Source organism: Sceloporus occidentalis, unplaced genomic scaffold, assembly GCF_023333645.1.
Source record: "Sceloporus occidentalis isolate IW3139 unplaced genomic scaffold, rSceOcc1.0.p SCAF_1, whole genome shotgun sequence".
Classification (NCBI taxonomy): Eukaryota; Metazoa; Chordata; class Lepidosauria; order Squamata; family Phrynosomatidae; genus Sceloporus; species Sceloporus occidentalis.
The window spans coordinates 88,918,894-88,941,900 of record NW_028316981.1 but is presented as its reverse complement, the minus strand read 5'-3'; the positions used below and the strand labels follow the sequence as shown (position 1 = coordinate 88,941,900).

At 42.2% G+C, this 23,007-nt stretch overlaps 1 protein-coding gene across 1 annotated transcript in view; it reads right to left on the bottom strand.

Annotated features, from left to right (window-relative positions):
- CCDC69 (coiled-coil domain containing 69) overlaps positions 1-23,007 on the bottom strand; it is a 57,498-nt gene that overhangs the window by 15,094 nt on the left and 19,397 nt on the right. The window contains exons 2-3 of the mRNA XM_089528302.1: positions 7,772-7,841; positions 2,271-2,431 (exon numbers count right to left, since the gene is read on the bottom strand). Of these exons, the coding sequence (XP_089384428.1) occupies positions 2,271-2,431; positions 7,772-7,841 (231 nt within the window). The remainder of the gene's footprint in view (positions 1-2,270; positions 2,432-7,771; positions 7,842-23,007) is intronic.

Here is a 23,007-nt window from a genome sequence, read left to right as displayed (position 1 = left end):
ATGGTTCTTACAGTGTGCCCGCGAGGCGCAAGGAGCGGTGCATCCCACTCAAATGAGCCTAAGCCTGCAAGACCTAAGCAGAACTAAGGATAGAGAGGATTGGAGATGTCTCATTCACAAGGTCGCCATGAACCAAGGCTGACTCAAGGGCAGCCTACAACAAACAAACAATTATACTGATGCTGTTTTTCTTTTCTTTTTATTTCTTATACTGGTCAAAGACCGAATAAACTATATTACATTACATTACAAACAAACAACTACTTGAATCGGACACCCTTGACATTCCCATTAATTTACCCTGGATTGGACACGGTCCATGGCAAAAGAACTGCTGGAAAAGTGGTGTCAGGATAGAACACAGCTGATTCGGGTTATAACTAGAGAATCAATCAAATGAGGATCAAATCTGAATTATAATGGGAACAATGTCCCTATAATGAGGATTGAACACACATTCAAATGGGAACAATATTCTATAATCCGATTCTTGATATCCTATAATCCGCTTTATAACCCAGTGGGAATGAGGCCTGTGTTAAACTTCGTACTTCCTATCTTGCTTTTGTTGAAAATTTAAAAATCAGTTTTTATTTCTACCTAACATTCTTCATTACATCCATGTCTTTCCAAAAATCCTTTGTATGTTCTATCTCTATTTTTACTTGTCTACTCTTCTCCAAAGAAAATATCTCATTTTAAATATTTTATTTCAAAAACTAAAATGCAAAGTGACACGAGCAAAGAACTGTGTCTTTGCTTACATGTTACAAATTTTCAGGGACACCAAATTAGTTTGTCTATCTGTTTATTGGTCAAGCAAAAGTGGCAAAACAACAGATTCAACACAAATTTTCTAGAAATGAAAGTGTTTTTACTCACTTCAGAGTATGTCAACCAAATAGGCAGGTGTGTGTGTGTGTGTGTGTGTGTTGTGTCAACCCTAAAGGGAAACCTATCATGGGGTTTTCTTGGCAAGATTTGTTCAGAGAAAGTTTGCTATTGTCATCTGAAACTCAGAAGGAATGTTGTAGAGAGATTTCTATAAACTGAGGAACATTTTTAAATATATTACCAAATAATTGTCCTTCCAAATGTATGCATTATTAGAATTCTATACATGCTAATAAGACCTCAAGAGCTGGTTAAGATTAATGTTGACCACTGTTACAACTATAATCTATTTGTATTCTACCAAAGCAGTTGGCTGTATGAATAATACAACTGCACAAGATACACCCCATTTCCTTTTACTCATCTGGGACAAGCAACCATTATGGCTGTACATTGACTCAGCATGTACAACAGAACTTGACAACATGTCCCATGAATGGGACTACTAGTGTATTCCATTGCATCTAATTTGGTGAGCTCAATCAGTGTTATATATGAGTCCATGAATGAATTTTGCTTTTTGACTGACCACTGAGGCAGGGTGAGAGTTGTCAAAGGCAGAAGAAACCTGCATTGGTCAAATTGATTCATTTCATGAGGACTAACATACAAGGATAAATGTTTGCTTGCTTGCTTGCTTGTTAGTTAGTTAAACATCAACTCCATAATGTGTAAAAGCATATGGGTTTTCTAGAGGCAGGTAGCAGGCTAAAAACGCTCATCTTTCACAAAATGACACCAATCTCTTGATGGTATGCAGTGACCCTCAAGAATGTATTTAAAATCTGTCTAATAAACTCCTTTACCCTCTTCTATAACTGTGAACAGTCAACTACTGCTGAATAAAAGATAATGGTAGTCCCTTTGACATGAATGTCTAGTCGTAACAGACTAGGGGGAGATTTCTCATCTCAGTTACTAAGCTGAAGAGCCAATGTTGCCTGTAGATGGCTCTGGTCATCATGTGGTCTGCTGAACAAGAGTGGTCAATATTAAGATTGACCTAGGATGTTTTGCTGCCTGAAGTAAAGGACACGATGATGCCTCCCTCTGCCTTCCAAATCCTACATACAAAAGCCTAATTTTCTTTTAACACCTGCTCCCTTGACTGCATCAATGGCAGAAAGCTAGCTTAGGGCCTACTGGGCAGACAGTATGGCAAACACAATGCAGTTTTCAGTATATTCTTCTACATTCCTCACTCCCCCCAAGAGCTGTCACCTATAGCAGCCATTTCACTTTGCCTAATAGTAGAGCCTGTCCTGATGAGGGGAGAGGAATGGATCCCATAAACAAAGGGAGATGTAGCTAAAAACCAATCAAACCAGTCAAACCCTATTCAGGATATGAAGAACATTGAAAAGGAGAACCCCAACCTGGATTTTAACATCTTGGCTAAGTCTCTCACTCTCAGCCAGGTAAGCTTCCTTTAGACACTCCTGGTGTTGTTGTTGCAATCTTGTGGTCTCATTTTTCTGCTTCTCCAGCAGCTCAGCATTACATTTCTCTGCTTCCTCGTGTAAATGGACTGTGTTGACTTGTTCAAGGATAAGAGGAGAGAGAAAAAAAGACAGTACCGTATATGTAAACAGCTTTCATTCTCATAATCATTATCTTCATTTTCCTTTTAGTGGTAAATAAGCTTCCATATTCAAATCTGGGAGCCCTGTGCTGGAAAACATTTCTGACCTAACTCTAAAGCTGGCCATGGAGAAGTGTTTGAAATACAGATGGGATGTGTGTTTGTGGGGGGGGGGAGGCATTCCAGATTTTTTTTTTACTTCAACATCCATGATCCTTTGCCATTGGTCATGGCAAAAACTGAGGTTCAAATCATCTGGAGGGCCAAAGGTTTCCCAGCCCTATTTTAAGATCCTTCAGCATTCAAATTAGTAAGATATACACTAGCTAAAATTCCTTCAGAATAGCCTTTTTGTTGGTCACAAGTGCCTAATGTTTCTGAGCAGGAACAAGTACTTTGTGTGACCCTTTTGACCAGCATTTATTATTTGGTACAGATTCCTGCATGGATAACTCTTTATTAGTTTTCAGAACTTCATTTAGCAAAAGATGTATATAATATAAACAGAGGTACTCACTATAGGAACTCCAAATCCAGGGATGGAAATTTGTTAACCAGTCCTGGACGGGGTCACACTTTCCCTAAAGGACTGTGTTTGCAGTTTGGGAGTGCTCCTGGATTTGTCCCTCCAGTTGTCAGCTCAAATAGATGTGACGGCCAGGAGCGCTTGCTATCAACTTCGGGTGATACGCCAGCTGCAATCCTACACAGACCAGGAGGACCTAGATGCAGTGATGCATGCTGCGGTAACCTCTCGTCTTGATTTCTACAATGTGCTCTACATGGGGCTACCCTTGTGCCAAGTTTGAAAGCTTCAATTAGTCCAAAATATAGCAGCCAGTTTGGTCACCGGTACATCTAGGTTTGACCATATTACACCAGTTGTGAAATCTCTTCACTGGCTGCCAATTAGCTTCCAGGCACAGTATAAGGCATTGGTTATTACCTTTAAAGCCACATGGCTTGGGCCCAGGTTACAAGCGAGAATGCCTCTCCCTACATAATCCGCCCTGCATTCTCAGATCCCATGGGAAGGATATATTGCAGTCACAAAAAGCTACACTAGGACTTTTTCTTCTGCTGCTCCAAAATTGTGGAATGACCTGCGAGAAGAGATCTGACATTACCACCTTAGGCACCTTCAAAAAGGCTGTCTAGACAGATCTCTTCTGGCAGGCTTTCCCAATCTGAACCCCTGAAGGACAGTCCATCCACCTTAATCGGTCCACTCCATTGTGATTATTTTATTGTGTGCTTTGATTGAATTTTAATGTGAAGTTTTATTATTTAAAGGTGGGAGGGTTTGGGGGTTGATGTAAATTTCTACTGTCTAATTGTAATTTTATTTTTTTTGTAATCCCGCCTCGATACCAAACAAAAACAATACAAACAAGCTTCATTTATATACCACTTCATACCGCCTAAGCAGTGTCTAAGGGGTTTACAACTGTAAGCTAATACCAGGTTGAGGTGGGGAATATAGGTGGGATACAGATCGCCCAAAATGGGCAGTCTCCTGCCACCCTGATTTGCTCTGCGGGGAAGCCACAGCCTCCAGACAGTGGGGCTTCTCCGCAGAGCAAACAGAACTCTTAAAAAGCGGGTTCTTTCTGCGGCGCACTTGTGACATCGCAGTACACCAATGGCGCACTTGCGAATTCACAAGGGGCACGCGATGTGTGGACACTATGCGGCTGTCACGTCGTAATGGTGGCACCCATGTAGACAGGGCACCGCCATTTTGCCGCCACCAGTACGTACTAGGCTAACCCTAGTACGTACTAGGGTTAGGGAGCGTGCGAATGGTGCGCACTCCCTAATGCTAAAATCGCCACCGCCACGCTACATTTTGGTGGTGTGTATCCCGTCATAAATAAATCATATTATTATTATCTTGTTCATATTTGGTGCTTCAAGCCAGTGAAAAATTAAATGTTAATATTAAGTGCTTCTGTTATATCAGGAGTAGACATTTGGAACACTCCAAAGGTTTCTGGCTGAAAAGTCCCTTTAACTCTAGTCAGCATAGCCCATTGTGAAGGATAATTGACATTGTAGTCCAAAAACATTTAGGGACAGTTTCCCACCCTTGTTTGACATGATGTTGATTATAATGCACCTTATAGTGCAACAGCTAGCTGAAAAGATGAGGAATATTATATCCAAATCCATGGTTGTTTTACAACTGATAATGTAAAACCTGCACTATGCTGCTTGCTGATGATTGTTATGTTGGGGCGTGTGAGACACAATAGTCTACCTTACAAGAGAGTAGCAACTATTCACAAGCAAAAGGTGAGCAACAACCAGTCCCACAACACCACTATGCACCCGTACATAGCCTATGAGAGAAAATAAATCAGGTTTGATCTTCCTTGTAAAAACCTGTGTACTACTTTTTGTTTACAAATAGTAAAGGTTTCATAACAATTCACAGTCAGAGGGGCTCTCTAACATGTACTTGTCAAAGAGGGAGAAGAGAGAAGGAAAAACTGTAGAGTACAAAATGGAAGGCAAACCAAATCAAATTAACTGCAGGCTAAATAATGCAGGAATATAGAAGGTGTGGCATCAGGAAATAAATAACACAAATATTTGCTATGCTTAAACAGAGACAGTCAACCTAACAACTACTGAGTACAGGCATGCCAATGTTGCTCCTTCTAATATGTTATGTATACAGGTGGTGTGTTAACAGCTTGTGGGATCAGCAGACCAAAGTCCAAACAAAGCAGAATGGCATAATTGCTAGAGGACTGCTGACTCTGTGTGCAGGTGACCCCTTTTCTCAGGTAATGCAGAAAGCCCTTCCCTGCAGCACTATGATCTTCCTAACAGCAGGAGAGAGGGACTTTGTTGGAGCTTTGCATAGAGAGGAAGGCCAGTGTAGTAAAAGTCCAGGGGCCCTGTTAACAGAATGCACAAGACGGTCTTCAAATCAACACAGCAGGGCTAGCTTAACATGTTTGGAAGTAAGCGAAGTAATGCATATTGCCATTTAAAACCAGGAGCTCCTACAAGACCATTTGCAGTTTAAAATGACCACTGCATCTCTAATGGCTATGCAGACAGTTATTTGGACAAATGGTTGATCCTTTTATATTCTCTAGAAGCCATTCTCTCTTTCAGTACAGTGCTGTTTTTGTTTCATTCCCAATCTGTTAAATAAGAGTGTTGCTTATTTAGAAAACAGCTGCTAAAGTCATTTTTGCTGTACGCACCAAATATGCAGCAATAATACCTGCCTATTACAAGTATAGTGCATCCACGCCAACTGTGAACTTGCCACCTGCAGATCTGAGCTATCGCAGATGGCAAGACCCGGCTTTTTCAATGGGCACATGTGTACATGGCTGCACATGTGCCCATTGAAAAAAATGGGACTTAAGGTCCTGCGGGGGGGGAGGGAGAGATCCGGAATGGATTCCCCACAGATAGCAAGGGATGACTGTAATACTCTGGCTAGGGTAATGTAATGAATGACCCAAAGAATGTAGATTTACACATTGCACATGCAAGATCATGAGAAACAAGGGATGTTAAAAAAAATAATGTATGTTCCACATGAGATTGCTTTATGCAGATGCTGTTGCCATTAATAAAGTTCTCTTCTTTAGGGAAAGGGCAGGTGTCCTGTTATCGCTCACCTACACTGTATTCTCCAAACTGGCACCATCTATATACCTCAGACTGCACGTCCCATCAACCCATCCAGTAGGGCTATGTGATGGAACTTGTATTCTAACAATTGGTTTTGGCTGGCCCTGTTGATCCCATTGTGAACTGGATCCATATATTCTTATGCAGGTGCAGAAGAAGTTCAAAATGGACTGTCTGCTGTTAGACAGACTTCTCCTACTATTCCCTCACCTTTCCAACCCCCCAAATTGTACTTTTTTAAGGTGGCAGGTTATATTATCCTGAGAATGACTTAAGAGACAAGAGGGAGACGTGATGGACATCTTTTGCCTAGTGGCACAGTAGTTAAATGCTGGTATTCCAGCCACAGGGTTGTGAGTTTGATCCCAGGGCTCCAAGGTGACTCAGCCTTCCATCCCTTGGTAGATTGGTAAAATGAGTACTCAGCTTGTTGGGGTCAATTAGCATACAGATTGTAAACCACTTAGAGAATGCTGAGTTCACTGACAAGCAATATAAAAATGTAAATTCTATTACTATTGCCATTTTTAACCTATTATTTTGTCCATATTGTATACAGTACATCTGTGAAATGTGTGTGTGTATCTGTGAAATAGTGGGAATCAACACCTCCCATCATTTCACAGATCCTCAGTATCAATTTAGACTCAGTATTTCTCATTATATATATGTATGTACAGGTACTGCAAAATTCCAAAATATGGAACATTTCTGGTCTCAAGCATTTTACATAAGGGATATTCAACTTGTATTGTATTTTTAAAATAATAATAATAAAAAATAAAAGAAACAACCTATAGTGATTTTAAATAGAAATGTTTCAAGGTGCTTTTTTCAGCTTCTGCTGTTATGCCAGCTACGCCATTTCCTGGAGCCAGGAGACCTTGAAACAGTAGTACATGTACTGGTAACCTCTCAATTAGACTTCTGCAATGCGCTCTACATGGGGCTACCCCTGTGCCAAGTTCAGAAATTTCAGCTGGTTCAAAATGATTACGGTTCTGAAGTCCTTTCACTGGCTGCCAATTAGATTCTGGGCAAGGTACAAGGTGTTGGTGATTACCTTTACAGCCCTACATGGCTTGGGTCCAGAATACTTAAGGGAACGCCTTCTTCCGTACTGTCCATCCCGCACATTAAAGTGTTCTGGGAAGAATTTACTTCAGTCAAAAAAATCCAGACTAACTTCAGTTACGCAGAGGGCCTTCTCCACCGCTGCTCCGAAGCTATGGAACAACCTGCCGGAGGAGATCCACCACATTTCCACTCTTACAGCCTTTAAGAAGGCCCTTAAGATGGATCTCTTCCAGCAGGCCTTCCCAACCTAGTTTCCTCTCCCCAAATACGAATACGACCCGATTGTGATCAATGTCTCTATCTGCCCAGTTTTCCCCAATTTTTATCCTATTGTATTTTGGTATTTTTAATTTGTGATTATCCTATATTGTAGTTTTATAATTGGGATGGGAGGGTTGGGAAGAGATTAATTTTGAATTTTCTTATATATTTTTAGTGTATTTTTACTGTTGTAACCCACCCGGATTCCTCGTGCTTGGGCGGACTATAAATAAATCTATTATTATTATTATTATTATTATTATTATTATTATTATTATTTCCTCATTCGTATCTTACCATTTTCTGTCTTCAGTGCTATCAGTTCACAGGATGTTTGTCTCATTTCATGATGAGTTTTGACTTTTTTCTGAAGAAAAAACAAACAAAATCACAACTCAGTTTTTAAAAAAGAAGTTGTTTTGTGTTTGGATGAATTGAATTAGGGAGGAAGTATAGAAAATGTCATTTCTAAGGACTTTTTCACATGGAGGAATGTATCACCATTCTGAAAGAAGAAAAAAGTGGGGCCAATTCGAAAATGCACTAAATTACAAACTAGCTCATCACACACACAGATGGGAACAGCATCCATCCAAAAGGGAAAGCTGTGCCAATACGAATGAATTCATCACATGAGTACATACCAATCAGCTTTCTATTGCGAATTAATGTATTTGTGCCTGTGCAGGGAGGACAGGATTGCGTCTGGAGGATTTTACATTTCCAGTCCCAAGGAACCTCCCCCCCCCCCGGCTCCCGAATTAGAGGTGGCCAGAAATAAGGAGGAGGCAGAAGACATGCTTAGCCTCCTCATCTTTACCTTTCCTCCCCTTCTCTAATTCCTCTGGAGAATACTGGGATCCAGAGAATACAGGGAGAGAAATCGCAGCAAAGCATCCTGGAAATTGTAGTCTGTTTCTAACATTTCCTGTCAGAACATTAAACTGAGATTTTATGTTGTTGCTGTGTGCCCTCACGTTGTTTCAGATTTATGCCAAACCCTATCATGGGGTTTTGTGGACAAGATTTCTTCAGAGGGGGGTTGCCTTCACTTTCCCTCTATTTGGTCTTTCCTCCGAAACAGCTGCTTTCCCCTCGGCAGCCAGGGATGGGCAATCACAACAAACGATTACGGGAATTGTAGTATGTTTCTAATGAAGGGAATCCATAGCCAATCTAGACATGCCTTTCATACCAGGCAAATGTGAATTGACTGTGAATTTGGAGTGAAACAGGATATATAAATTCGATGTTTTTCCAAATTTATCTATTCCTAGGATGACTCGTGATTGCGTTTGGATAGCCTTTGGATTACCTCCAACATCGTTTAATATTCTCTTTCGAAATAATGTGAAACCCCATGGATGACCATGGATTGACCCTGGTAAAACCTTCCAATTTTCCCCGTGTGAAAGAGTCCTAAAAATGTTTGTGCTAACCCCTGGCTCTCAGAGGTCTGAAAGGAGACAAGAGATTCTTATCACAGTACATATGACCTGTGATAAGAACCTCTTGTCTCCTCTAAAGCCAGGAGGTTCATCTTCATCAACCTTCTGTGAATAGTGTTAGTAACAAAGTTGTCACTGTTGATACTTTCTGGATTCAATTCCTCTCTGATTTGACTGTCAACAACCTTCCTTCCCAACCATATGTACTACAGAATGTTAGCATACCTTACATCCCTTCAGCTGGGTAAGGAATTTCATAATTACTATCTAGAATTGGTATGTTCTGAGGACATGATGACCTGTGGAAAGTAGGAAAATAGACACACTGATCTGAAGACATGTGTGAGACCTAGATAAAAGGAAATGGGTTTTCTGAGCACCTCACACCGCTCAGACTCTTTCCATTTCCTCTTGCCATGGAGACAACAGAAGTCCCATCACAAAGCAATCAGAGACTATACCCTTCACCTCACCTGACATGTTTCCTATTCAGCCTTCCTGCCTAACCATCGAGGGAATGCCTCAAATCTAATTAATGTTTTGTCACTCTGGAGATAAAGCCATCAACCATTCTGGACTCCTTTTGTCATTTCGCTGGGAAAGACCTTTGTCACACCAAATATTGCACTCAACACCCCTTGAGTATATGATATAAACCAACTGTATTCTATAACCCTTATATTCTGATATAGACCATAGCAAGTATGGCCCAAAACAGACAGGCCAAAAAGGAGGCCATCAGGTTCAGTTGGGAGTGTGGTGTTTAGATAATGCACACCCCAAATACAGCCAGAAGCCCCTCTGATGCCACTCTAAATGAAAAGAAACAGCCTGAAAATGAGTGCAGGGGAGGGACTACTCCTTTTTAGATGCCTATTTGAAACAGTGGCTGTGTGGGCTATCTGCTTCGCCCTTATGTTTTAAATATGGGATCCCAGCTAAAATCTCACAAGACCAGTATCTTTGGCTTTGCCTATATTGATCATTTACCTAAGAGATGGAGCTTGGTTCAGTATTGATCCAAAAAACACTACAATACTACTTTTGTTGGTCTCAAATTCTAACAGCATGTTTATTGTTTTATTTGGAACCAAGTAACCAATGGGATGTGGTGGCTTAGTGGTTAAGATGCCAATTCTGATAATCATGAGGTTGGAAGGCTGACGGTTCGAGGCCCAAGAACTGCATGATGGGGTGAGCTCCTGTCACTAGTCCCAGCTTCTGCCAACCTAGCAGTTCGAAAGCATGTAAAAGTGCAAGTAGATAAATAGGTACCACTTTGGTGGGAAGGTAACTGTTGGAATGTGATGGGTTTACACTGAAGCTTCACGCCAGGATAGCCACCAAGTAAACTGTCTTGGAGCTGTGTGGCTGTTCAGGAATCTCCTCCTTCCCTCCGGAGCTGATAAAGCACACTGAGACAGTTGTCTCTTCAAAGAGGCTCTTTTAATCTTCAGTTGCTATATATACAGATTCCAAAGCTACTGTCACTATATATCCTCCACCATCAACCAACAACCCACACTCTACAATGAGGCTTGACCTTTTGCCATGCTGCCACTAAGTCCAGTCTCTTCCTGCTGTGTCACCTTAATTCTTGTCCCCCAAGCAAGATGACTATGCATATTTACAGTAGTTTTACAACACTTCACAGTGCTTTCCAGCACATGATGACCTTGCAGAGACATCACATGTTCTGCCCCAGCTGTATCCAATCACTTGGTTACCATGCTACAAGTGACCCATAGTTACCTTTGTCACTCTTCTCCACATCTGGGCATTTTATTTCAAGCTTTATTCTCTAACAGTAATAGCATTCAGTGCAGTCCTGTTGGCCACATGGCCACCAGAGTAGTCTTTGGACAATGCTGGCTCTTTGGCTTAGTAACGGAGATGAGCACTGTCCCCTACAATTGGTTACAACAGACATTCATGTCAAGGGAAACATTTACCTTTACCTTTAACTAAAGACACTCCACAGGATACTAAATTCTCTCAGACCATATTTTTTCCAAGGAACTGAGTACATACTCAGAAATCCTAAGTTCTGTCTAGGAAGGCAAACTGGTTTTTTTGAGCTACAGTCGGCCCTCCCCATAGGCAGGCTTGCCTTCCGTGGCTTTGAGCTTACGTTGAAGGCATGCCCCGGCAGAAGTAATGGGGCACATACTCACGCTGCGAGTACACACCCCATTATTTTCTATGGGGCTTGAGCATACGCTCTTTTCCCCATATGTGGGGTAGGGTGGGGTGTCCAGAACAGGTCCCCTGTGTATGGGGAGGGCAGACTGTATTTTTAATAGCTGCTTTTAAAAATATTTTTAGTGCTATATTAAAACTGAAACCTCAAATGTTTTAGTTAGTTTCTAGTTATATATTTAATGTTTTAAAGGTGTCTTTATCTACTGTACATTGCCTCAGGAGCCCTGTTGGGCTGAGGAACAAGGGAAAAAAAGACACACACACACACACACACACACAGAGAGAGAGAGAGAGAGAGAGAGAGAGAGAGAGAGAGAGAGCTTGCCAAAAATACTCCTTTTTTGTCAGTTTTTCAAGTCTCCTTTGTATTTTCTATCTGTCCCTTTCTATGCACCCCGTGAGAGAGAGAGAACCAGTTCACAGAGCCTTCATAAGGTAAAGGCAGAAGATAACAGTTTGACAGAATGTTAGTTTCTTCCACAGGATCAAATTGTTCCACAGAAAACAAAGAATTGGGGTAAGTTTGGAGTGAGGCTTGTTGTTGTAACAGTGACCTATAGCACTAATTTAGCAAAATAAATGTCCCTGTAGATGAAGTAAGGCCATATATTCCACATGCACAGAGCTGGCACAAGACATTTTGCTGCCTATGAGGAAAGACAAGATGGCACCCTGCCCTTGCCACGGTCATAAAAGCATGCCTTTTGCCAAACATGACAAAAGAAAGCAGAGAGGCAGCAAGAGAAAAGCAGCCTTCTCCTTGACTCTCTGCATGCCATCGAAGAACTTTCATTCTCTTCCCAGGGGAGATGGTTGTAAATGTGTGTGGCAAGGAGCAGGGTGTCATCTTGTCCTTCCTCATAGGCAGCAAAATGTCTTGCCCCAACAATGTGCATGTGGAATATATGGCCTTGCTTGGTCTACAGTGACACAACAAAACACAGAGAGTTAAAAAGATCCCATCACATCTCAAAACACACATTGATCCAAACACCTACTCCCTCCCTGTCTTGAGAGGGCTGGAAGATTTATTAACTTTCTTCTTCTTTGTACCTAGTTTTCTTTTTTGTATTCTCCCAGCAGATGGTGATAGCAAAATTGGGCCCCTCACTCCCTCAAGGGGTGTGTGGGAAGGAACAGCTGGAAAATATGAAGGAGGCTTAAAGAACTGACAAACAAGGAGCGTGTTTGGCATCAAACTCTACCGTGCTGGGGTGTGGGACACACTTTCCAACAGCCTTGCCAGGCCCTTCCCCTTCACCCGAACTTCACACCACAGATGCCCTCCCAACTAGAGCAATGGATCAGACAACTGGGTGAAGCTGAGCTCCCTACTCCCAGATACCTCCTGCTCCAATCATGCTTTTTATAGCAAGCTCCAGAACCTAGAAATAGCCCATTCCAAGGCACAAAGCAAGTGCAGGAATGAGAAATTATAAAGAAGGCCATAAATCATAGGCAATTACAAGGATAAAGCGCAGCCCTAATCATTCCTCCACATATCTGGCACTAGCCACACCAGCTCCGGCTGGAGTTCAAACCGTTACATCATCACTCAAGGAATGCTTTGTTTCAGCATCAACTGTTGCTACCATCTCCACTTGAGCTTTCACCCTCTCAGAGTTTCCATCCCAGCCTGAGGTTTTAAATAGGAGGTTATGCAAAAATTGGATTTCAGGCCTAGCCCGGTAATATAAACTGGACAGTGATTCTTTCCAGCCCCAAGGCAACAAAACTGATTTGCAATAACTACAGTAGAAGGCAGAGTGGAGGATGTGTGTGAAGGGGGACAATTATATTTTCACTGAAGGATGAGCTTTCCTCCTTTCTCCCAAGACACTGGGCCTCTTTACACATCTTACAAAGGGCCCATTTTAACATTTTGGGCTGCCAAGATTCTGAAACAGCTTGCAGGTGTTATGCAACAGCAATGTAAAGTTGGTGGTTGTATGAACTAAGCTATCCAAGTGGATCCTGAAAAAAGGTAGAGGTAGTCACTTGACATGAATGTCTAGTTGTAACTGACTGTAGGGGGCGGTGTTCATTTCTGTTATTAAGCCAAAGAGCCAGCGTTGTCTGAGGACTGCTCTAGAGGTCATGTGGCCAGCATGACTGCACTGAACATTGTTATCTTCCCACTAAAGTGATACCTATTTATCTACTTGTATTTGCATGCTTTTTGAACTGCTAGGTTGGCAGAAGCTAGGACTAGTGATGGGAGCTCACCCCATCATGCAGCACTTGCACCTTGATCTGCCAAACCTCTGGCTTTCCAATAGTCAGAATTGGCATTTTAACCACTAAGCCACCGCATCCCATATAAGTGGATCTTACATAAGGGATAACTACACTTATGGGTTGGTGCTTCCATCATTTCCTCCATGATTGATGTTAAGTCCTGAAACAGATCTGCATAAGCACTAAAATCATCAAATCGAGGCAGTTTTAAAACCTGACATAATAATAATAATAATAATAATAATAATAATAATAATATAAAATTTTATTTATATACCGCCTTGTGGCAAACCAATCCGGGTGGTTTACAACATTAAAATAACATACAGCATAAAAACAATATATTTCCCTACCCCCTTAAAAAGTTATTAAACTGCATATCTAAATTAAAACCACAATAACTAGTTAGAACAACAATAAATTAAACAAAATAATACCAACCGATAAACCACTGCAACTTCAGTTCTAAAGAAAAGAAAAGGGGGCTTTGGAGACATTACTGAGGAGAGGGGAGATCCTGAGATCCTGAGGCCGGGATATTTTAGTTTGGGAAGGCCTGCCTGAAGAGATCCGTCTTGACAGCCTTTTTGAAGCTGTCCAAAGATGTTAATTGATGGATCTCGTCCGGCAGGTCGTTCCAGAGCATAGAGAGGCATACTTGTGATGTCACCAGAGGTGAACCCTGCTGATATTACAAAGATATTATAGAGATGATCCGTTAGCATTAGCCAGAGTTGCACAGAGTACACCTTTTGAAATTTAAAAACCTAAGTCTAATAAAAGAAAATGCATACACACTTTTCAAGGCAGTACGCTTTCACCCTGAGATTCTTACTCCTGACCCAGAGGACCAGAGGAGAGTGTCTAGGCTGAGATCAGGGAACTCTCATAAGCACAGACTGGTCACATGGACATCCCTATGTGAAACATAAACAGGATTCTTAGGTTAATCAACTAGAGGGTAACAGATGTGGTCCATCAATTTCTATGGCCTTGTCCTTCCCCCACTTGTGTTCAGATGTGTTCCATTTTCTGTATTTTCCACCTACTGCACACATTTTAAGAATCCCTGCAGGGATTGTTTGTTGGTTTTTGTTTGTTTGTTTTGCACATTTGCCAAAGTGTATGCATGTTGCCAAATGCATTCTGTTTTTGTTTCTGCTTTTTTGTAGAAAGCATTGCAAGGTTGGGAACATATGAATTTCCAATTAGAAATTTCAGTCTAGTCCAGAAATCCTATTTAGTGTTGTGATGTCCTGCCAGGACTGATTGAAACTTTCCCCTGCATTTTCTTTCACATTGGTTCAGGCCATAATATGTTTAGTGTAGTAAAGTTCATTGTATTAGTTTGTGGGAGGAGCTGTAGGTTTCCCCTGCATTATTTCCAGGTTTGGTTTGCCCTTTCCCAACATGCTCTGCTGTAGCTAGAGGTTTTAGTTAGGGAGCAGTCTTTGCTGAGAGCAAGCAGAGAGCTGTCTTTTGGTGGCAAGCAGGCCTAGACAGCCGGAAAGGGCATTTCTTACACCTCAGCCAAATTAGTTACCAACTTAGCCAAATCAGTTACCAACTCAGCCGAATTAGTTACCATCAGCAAGTGAATAGAAGATTTCAGGAGCTGAAAGACCCTGCACCAGCTCCATTGAGTGAGGAGAGCAAACCATCAGACCCAGAAAGATGACAACCTGAAGATTGCTGCAACTGTAAAGTACCTTTTGTTTAGAGCTGGGGAGGAGAAAACTCTTTATTTTGTCCTTTAAATTAAATTTCCCCCCTTTTAAACTTTACATTCAGCTTCAGAGCCTTTTTTGGGTAGAAGAGTTTGATCTCACCAGGGTACCGGCGTTGCACACCCAAACCTGCCACCACCTTTAGTTGGGTGTGTCTTCATAAGTGTTGCTTTTGTGTTTGGTCTGGGAGTAGGCTTGCCATATCCCGCCTGGGGGCGGGACTTTCCCGGTTTGGGGTGGGGCCACACAGTCCCGCCCTGGTTTGGCCCCTCCCCCAGGACCTCCCCCCCAGCAAGGCCCTGGAGGCAGCTCCACCCCTCCCTCCCCATGGCTGTGGGCCACCCTCCCCGCCTCCCTGCCTGGCTCAGCCTAGAGAGCAGGTCTTCAAGACATCTGCCACTCAGAGCTATTGCCAGCCCACTTGGTATATATGTCTTGCAAAAGGCATTACTTTCAGGTTACAGTGAGCAAAGAAAAAAAGGCCATCAATCGTTCCTGTTTCCCTGGGAGTCTAAATGCCTCATCTTTTAAATGTATAGCACTCAGTATTGTTGTAATTCTTTATCACAGGATCGTTTTTGAGGCCCTAAACACCTTTACTTGTAATATGCAAATTTCTCCCGAAGATGACCAATGGGAAAGAAGCAATCAGCCCTCCACTTGGGTTGGTTTTCAAGGGCTTGGAAGGAAGAGATTTTGCCTTGCAAGTTGCTGGTAAATAATAGAAGGCTTTGGGGTAGCAAAGGCTGCAGAAATAGTTTGACCCCCCCCCCTTAATCATCCATGGCTCAGTGCTATGGGATTCTGGGAATTGTAGTTTCTTGTGGCACCAGAGCTCTTTTGACAAAAGGAGACTGAATGGAGGCGTTGCCTGGCTGGGGGCAGAGCCTCTTGCCAGCAGTGAGAAGGCTGCGATGATGAGGAAAAGCAGGGGCTCCTCTGCTGGTCCTGGCCACTTCCCTTGGCTCCCTCCCTCCTCCTCCTCCTCCTTCTCCTCCTCCTCCTCCTCTCAGAGCTCATTCACACTCCCTGGCTTTTCTCTCTCTCCCTCCCCCCTCTGCACTTTGAGACCCCTTTAACTGCCAAAGCTCAATGCTCTGGAATTCTGGGGTCTGTCAGAGAGCTCTGGTGCCACAATAAACTACAATTCCCAGGATTCCATAGCACTGAAACCTGGCAGTCCAAGCAGTGTGTTTTGGACACAGAGATCCTCCAAATGAATCCAGTCCCTAGCTTTTATATCTCTCTCACACACTGCAGGAATAATAACCCACTTTGAGACTGCTTTAACTCAGTGCTAGGGAATCCTGGGAATGCTAGTGTTTGGGAGACATTGAGACTTCTCTGTCAGTGATGGCTCTGAGGCCACAATAGACTACAATTCCCAGGATTCCCCAGCACTGAGCAGTCTCAAACTGGACCATTTCCTCAGTGTGGATGCACCTGGGGAGGCATTCTGGGCACTGCAGTTCAACTACGTTTGGAGGGTTATGGGACTCCCTGTCAGAGATAGCTCTGGGGCCACAATGTACTACAATTCCCAGCATTCCCCAGCACTAACCCAGGACAGTTAAGTCACTCTCAAACTGGATTATTTCCATCTGTGTGGGTGCAGCTTTGGTGAGGAACTCTGGGCATTTCAGTCCAGCATTGTTTTATTTCTGCAGTGTGTTTTGGACCAGAGACAAGGTGACCAGGCATCCTCCTCCTTTTCCAGGACATGTCCTCTTCTGTCAAATTTCAAAAGGTCCTCCATTTGGATCATGGCTAAGAAGCATGGATTTATAATTACATGGGTGTTTTTAGCTTTTATTTACATTTTTTTGCTTGGGTGCCTTACATTTTGGGGTGAGGGCATTGGTCACCTTGGTCAGAGAGCTTTCCAGGGGTTAACTGCCATTCTGCTGTGGTGCTGGAACAAACCACCATTCCCAGAATTCCATAGTATTCAGGCAAGACAGTTAAAGTGGTCTCAAACCAGATTATTTCTCCAGTGTAGATGCAGCCCAAGCCTTTTGCCTCTCTTATGCTTGAGATTTCAAAGCCCAGCCTTGGCACCACAACAAACTACAAATCCCAGGATTCCATAGGATGGAGTGATGAGAGTGAAAGCAGTGTGGCAGCAGCCTAAGTGTGCTTAATGCAGTTCTTAACATGGTGCACCTCTTGCCTACAGAGTCTCACAAGACTTTTTTGTTGAACAACTTGTACCCATTAACTCCATTTCATGTCTCCTTTATTTAGTGGGGAGGAATACAGACAAAACAAGTCAAAATGAAGAAAAACCAAAGTCTCTTGACCAAAGGGTTTGGTGGTGGAATAAGCCTCTGAAATATGCAAGAGGCAATGTTAAAATAAAGCCATGTTCAATGCTCAAATGTGCTGTTTGGAATGGGGAGAGGGGGGTGGCCAGAAAGGGAAGTACATTTCTGTGATCTGTCTACGAATAATGTCAAAATGTCCTCCATTTTGATCATGCCTAAGAAACATGGATTTATATTAACATTTCTAAAAAAGCCTCAATTTTTTTGCGTGTCCTACATTTGAAAATGTTGTCCTGCATTTGTTCTACATTTGTCCCGGTTTGGAGGTCCTCACTTATGGCAACCCTATCTGGGAGGTATTTTTAAAAAGGCCAATAACTCCAGAATCAAAAGACAGCAATTTTTTCCTATATTCCTGTTCTCAGCAAAGTCCTTGTGTTCCATTCGTGCACATGTGGCATTTTATCATTTGGTTGTTCTGTCAAAAAGTAACCATCTAGCTACTTATTTTAATTTTTTTCAAAATTGTATTAATTAATTCATTTAGCATATCCACATGTGACAGTTTCCAAAAATGGGATTTGATGGGTCACTAAACCAAGACTAAAGATATGGCTGGGACAGTCCTAATTAATCCTCTGTCATCCTAATTTTTCAGTGGCTTTTAATGTTCCAGTTTCGCTCTCCTCTATCCACTTCCCCTCTTGTCCTTGGTTTACTTCAGTTGCTGCACACTGAGTTCAAAGTGCAAAAGTAGTTTGTACTCCATTAGTTCATCAAGAGGGAGGGGAGACGCGTGGTGGAATCTTGCCTGTAGGCTTGGCCTGAAGCACACTGCTGCATCCTCTCCTGAAATATGTTTCCCCTCATTAATTGCTTTTTGCCATCTTGACCATGCTCTGATGTTATTTGGCCACATGTGTCCTGGTTTTCATCTGTGAAATATTGGAAGACATGGAACCCTCATGCTTTAAAGATTCAAGGTCACTGTAGGTCTCTAAATATCATTTTCTGGGTGGTATTCACCTTTATGCAGCAAAGGCAATTATCCTGCTCTTTGCTTACATACTTCCTTATCCCATGTTCAAAGACAGGGCAGACTAGAGCACGTCAAGATGGTCTCTAAAGAAGCACTATGTCAATCTCTATTTTGATCTACACTTGTCCAAATTGGACACTGGAGGCCAGCGATAGGTACCACTATTCAGTTTAGTATTTTTTTTAATATAAGCACAGAAACAAATTCACATAGTTGATGAGCAAGAACATCTCCTATTAAACAAATGCATAAGACAAACCTGGGGAAAGTTACTTTTGGGGGCTTCAGTTCCCAAAATTTCATAAAAGTCTTCTGGGAACTGTAGTCCAAACAGTAACATTCCCAGGCTCTGGTATAAGCTGGCTTTCAGAGTACAAATGCTGTGCACCCATTGCTATGAAAAGGAAAGAAGTTAGGACAGGCTTTAATTTAAAATATAATGATCTGGGCATGGATCTCCACTGAAACAAAGCAGAGTGTTTTGGGTACTGCCTGTTCTGAACACTAGCAGACTGCCCTACATTTAGAGCACTAACTTCCAGAGGCGCTCTCTCTTCCCGCTACACACTTGCCAGGTTTTCTCTCCACAGAACACTGTGCATATGGTGGAGGATGAAAGAGAGTTCAAGTTATAAACTAACTGCATTGTGCCTGCTTATAATCAAAGATAGCTTCCAAGTTTAGAGCAAAGCAAAATGACACTGGGCTTTGTTTTGGTGTACAGGATAGATCATAAGGAGTGCTACAACTAATCTCTAATAGGAAAAAATGGAATAACACATAGCAAAAGATAATACACCACAGATGAGACCTAGTGCCATTGCCAAAGCTTGGAAACATTACCTTTTGGACTACAATTCCAAGTATGTCCTAGCCAATCTGGACATACTGTCCAGGATAGCTGATGGATCCTTGGAACTGTAGTCCAAAAAATTACTTTTGTGAGATCTGGTCATTCCACACACTGCAAAAACAAAGAAGTAAAAACAAGAGTTATTTATTCGTTTTTTTTTTTAAAAATCTGGGTTTCTCCATACAGTTCTGTCAACCCAGAAGTGACCCAAGACATATTTTATGATTATCTCTATTCCTTATACGGGGGAAGATGATGTCTCTCTCATTTATTGTTCCAAAGCCCATTGGATTGGCAACCAACAGAATAGTAGTAGCTTCCCTTTACATCAGGGGTTTTCAGCCTGTGCTCTGAGGAGCCCTTGGGACTCCACATGCACTTCCCAGGTGCTCCGCAGTGGCTCCAGGAAAATGAAAGAAATAAAAATTATAATAATAAATAAATTGTTTATTTATAAACCGCTTTTCCCAAGATCAAAGCGGTGTACAACATATCAATAAAAAACAATACCGTGAATAACATAGTAAGAATACACATTAATTGAATGAAATTAAAGAATAAGAATATATTCTTATATAAACTCCTAAACATCATTAACTTGTAAGACACAGGGTAGGTTTCTTAGGGGCTCTGCCATAGAAATAAAGGCTCTGCAAGTCAAAAAGGTTGGGAACCCTGGCACATGATAGGCACTAGGCTAGTATAGAGGGTGCAGGACAGTTCATAGATGGAAATGGCCAGGGAGGGAGCCACCCAGGAGTAAAAGCAAGGGATCTGCTGGCATCTGCTGCTTGAGGCAGTTATCTTGCCCTTAGGGATGTAAATTCTTCACATAGGGGCTTTCTACATTGACATTTGGGACGTCCTCCGGACGTCCCATTTTAAAAAAGGGGCGTCTCTTTTAGACGCCCCATGGCCTAGTACGGACTCCGTCCGTACAAGATGGCGGCGCCCCTTCTACATGGGCGCCGCCATCTTTACGTATCGGACGCACAGCGTCCAGACGCGTCGCGCCGCTGCTGACGTAGCGAGCGCGCCCCTGGCGCCTCGCTACGTCGCAAACGCGACGCAAAAAGAAGCTCCATTTTGGAGCTTCTTTTTTCGGTCCGCGCGGGAGTCGGGCCGTTTGAAGGCTCCGGCTCCCCCGCGGACCTTCTGGCGGCGGCGGCAGACCGCCGCAAAGCGGCGGTCTGTACCCCGCCTAAGTTTCTTTCTACAATCAAACCATCAATAATTTTAACATTTTTCCCCACTGTGAGAAAACAGCTGCAAGCCAATTAGGTGATTCACAATTAGGGAACTCTGGTGGCCCAGTGGTTAACTGCTGGTACTGCAGCCACAACATTGTAATTTTGATCCTAGAGCACTCCAGGGTCCACTCAACCTTCCATCCTTCTATAGGTCGGTAAAATGAGTACCCAGCTTGTTGGGGGCTGTTGGCTTACACACTGTAAACCACTTAGGGAGTGCTAGTTCACTGATAAGCAGTATAGAAATGTACTTGCTATAAACAACGACCTATTCTGGAAAAAATATTTTTTTTAAAAAATCACATGTGGTTGTTTTGCACATAAAATAATATTTCTACACAGAAAGATTATTTCTTTGCAGTCAATGTTGTTTACTGCACATAAAATGCTGTTTTCTATGCAAATCAACCATGTGTGGATTTTGTACAGAATAAATCCCCAACTACTACATTTTATGTGAAGGAAATTATACTTCTACACAAAACAATCATTTGCAAATTTTGCATAGAATAAATTCCAAACTGCAAAGATCTGTCTGACTCAGTGAGGAGGAGGAGCCAAGCCAGTTCTTTGATAAGTGTGTTTGTGTGTCCTTTCCAAACACACAAGAGTTTGTTTTATTCCCATTTCATGTTTTAAAGTATATACGGGGGGGGGGGGGGGAGTTTAGGTAGAGGCCTACAGTACAGTATGTGCAGGACAGCCTTTAGATTCCTGTTCTTTTAGCCTTTTAATATACTTGTCCCACTTTATTTGAAGGAATGGGACATCAATCTATTATGCCTACTGATGAAATTCTCTGTACACTTATTTTGTGTAAAACTTAGTATGACCTACATCTCAGTTAACACAAGAATATAGTTAGCCCTTCTTACACATGGATTTTTTTGTTTGTTTTTTATTTATATACCGCTATTCCAAAGATCATAGCGGTGAACAGCAAGTAAGCTAATTTTTGCCCCCAACAGTCTGGGTACTCATTTTAGCGACCTCGGAAGGATGCAAGCCTGAGTCGAGCTTGGGCCCTTTTGCTGGTCTTGAACTCGCAACCTTGTGGTTTTGAGTAAATGGCTGCAGTACAGGCATTTAACCACTGCGCCACCAGGGCTTTTATACACGGATTCAAGTATCCACGGTTTGAAAATGTTCAAAAAAAGTATAAACTTCAAATATCAAACCTTGATTTTCCATTTTTTATAAGGGACACCATTTTGCTATGTCATTATATTTAATGGGACTTGAGCATCCACAGATTGTGCTATCTACAGGGGATATTGGAACCAAATCCCAGCGTATAACAAGGGTCCACTGTACTAGAACCAGGGTTGATCAGGGTCAGAGGTTAATCTAGCACAGATGTGTTAGACATCAGCCCTCAGAAGCACCAGCCAGTATGGAACTGTAGGGAGACACAGTCCAAAAGCTATAAGAGATGTAGTCCCCAAAAGCAAAAGGTTCTCTAATTTTCACTGAGCGGCGTTTCTCAGAGATGCCCCCAGGAAGGCCATAACCAGGGCATGAAAGCAATAGCTTTCGTCGACTACTACTCATTGCCATCTGATGGTACTCAGTAACACATGGCTGTTTTGGATTTGGGTCCAGAGTTTGGATGTATTCCACACATGCAGTTATTTGGAAGCAAGTTCTGTAGGTTTAAATGGCAGTTCTTTCCACACCATTGTTCCAGAAGTTGGTAATCAAGATGTATTAAAAGTTAGTATGGCTCTTTAAGGGAGTTTATTGGTCACAGTTTTCTTAAAAGGGTGGAGCAATCATGTGCTGATATAGGGGATATAGCCTTTTTTTGTTGAAAAAAAGCAAATAAAGTACATCTGGCATGTCAAACAGACATATTCCATGAATTGTCTGTCTTGCTGTGACTATGCTATTAATGTGGAGTACTCTCAGTTATTTTCTTTGCTTTGTGGGAAACTGAATGGAAGTTTAGCTTAATCACAACTTTGGCAGGATGCATGAAATTGTATAGGAGAAAGCAGAACCCAAAGGAGAAGCCTCTCAAATGGGATGGGTTGAGGGATTCAGGCAAACCTCCAGATGTTGTGGAACTGCATTCCCATCACGTATCACTATTAGCCCTGTTGGCTAGGATAGCTAGGAGCTGCAGTCAGACAACATCTGGATCATCAAATACTCCCCTTCATGCTTTTTAATATAAAGTCCTTTTCTTCCTTTCCCAAACTGTGTAGGCTTCTTTTCCCTGAAGGAACAGCTTGCTGTTCAGTCTTTACTTCTGAAGGACAAAATATGTCAGGAAAACTAGGCCTGTTCTGTAGATAGGGCAAAGCAATTGTGAGCTCAGATTCATTGTTCATAAGGGGATATCCTGCTCCTGTGATGCCAGAAAGATATATGCTCTCTGCTATAGGGAAATACCATATTTGCGTGTTCTAAATTAATCATTAGGGGAGAGGATGAGTGCACAGTTTCTGAAAAAACTAACCTTTCTCCAGTGTGTACACACACATGGGCCTGCTCACAGAAAAGGAAGAGA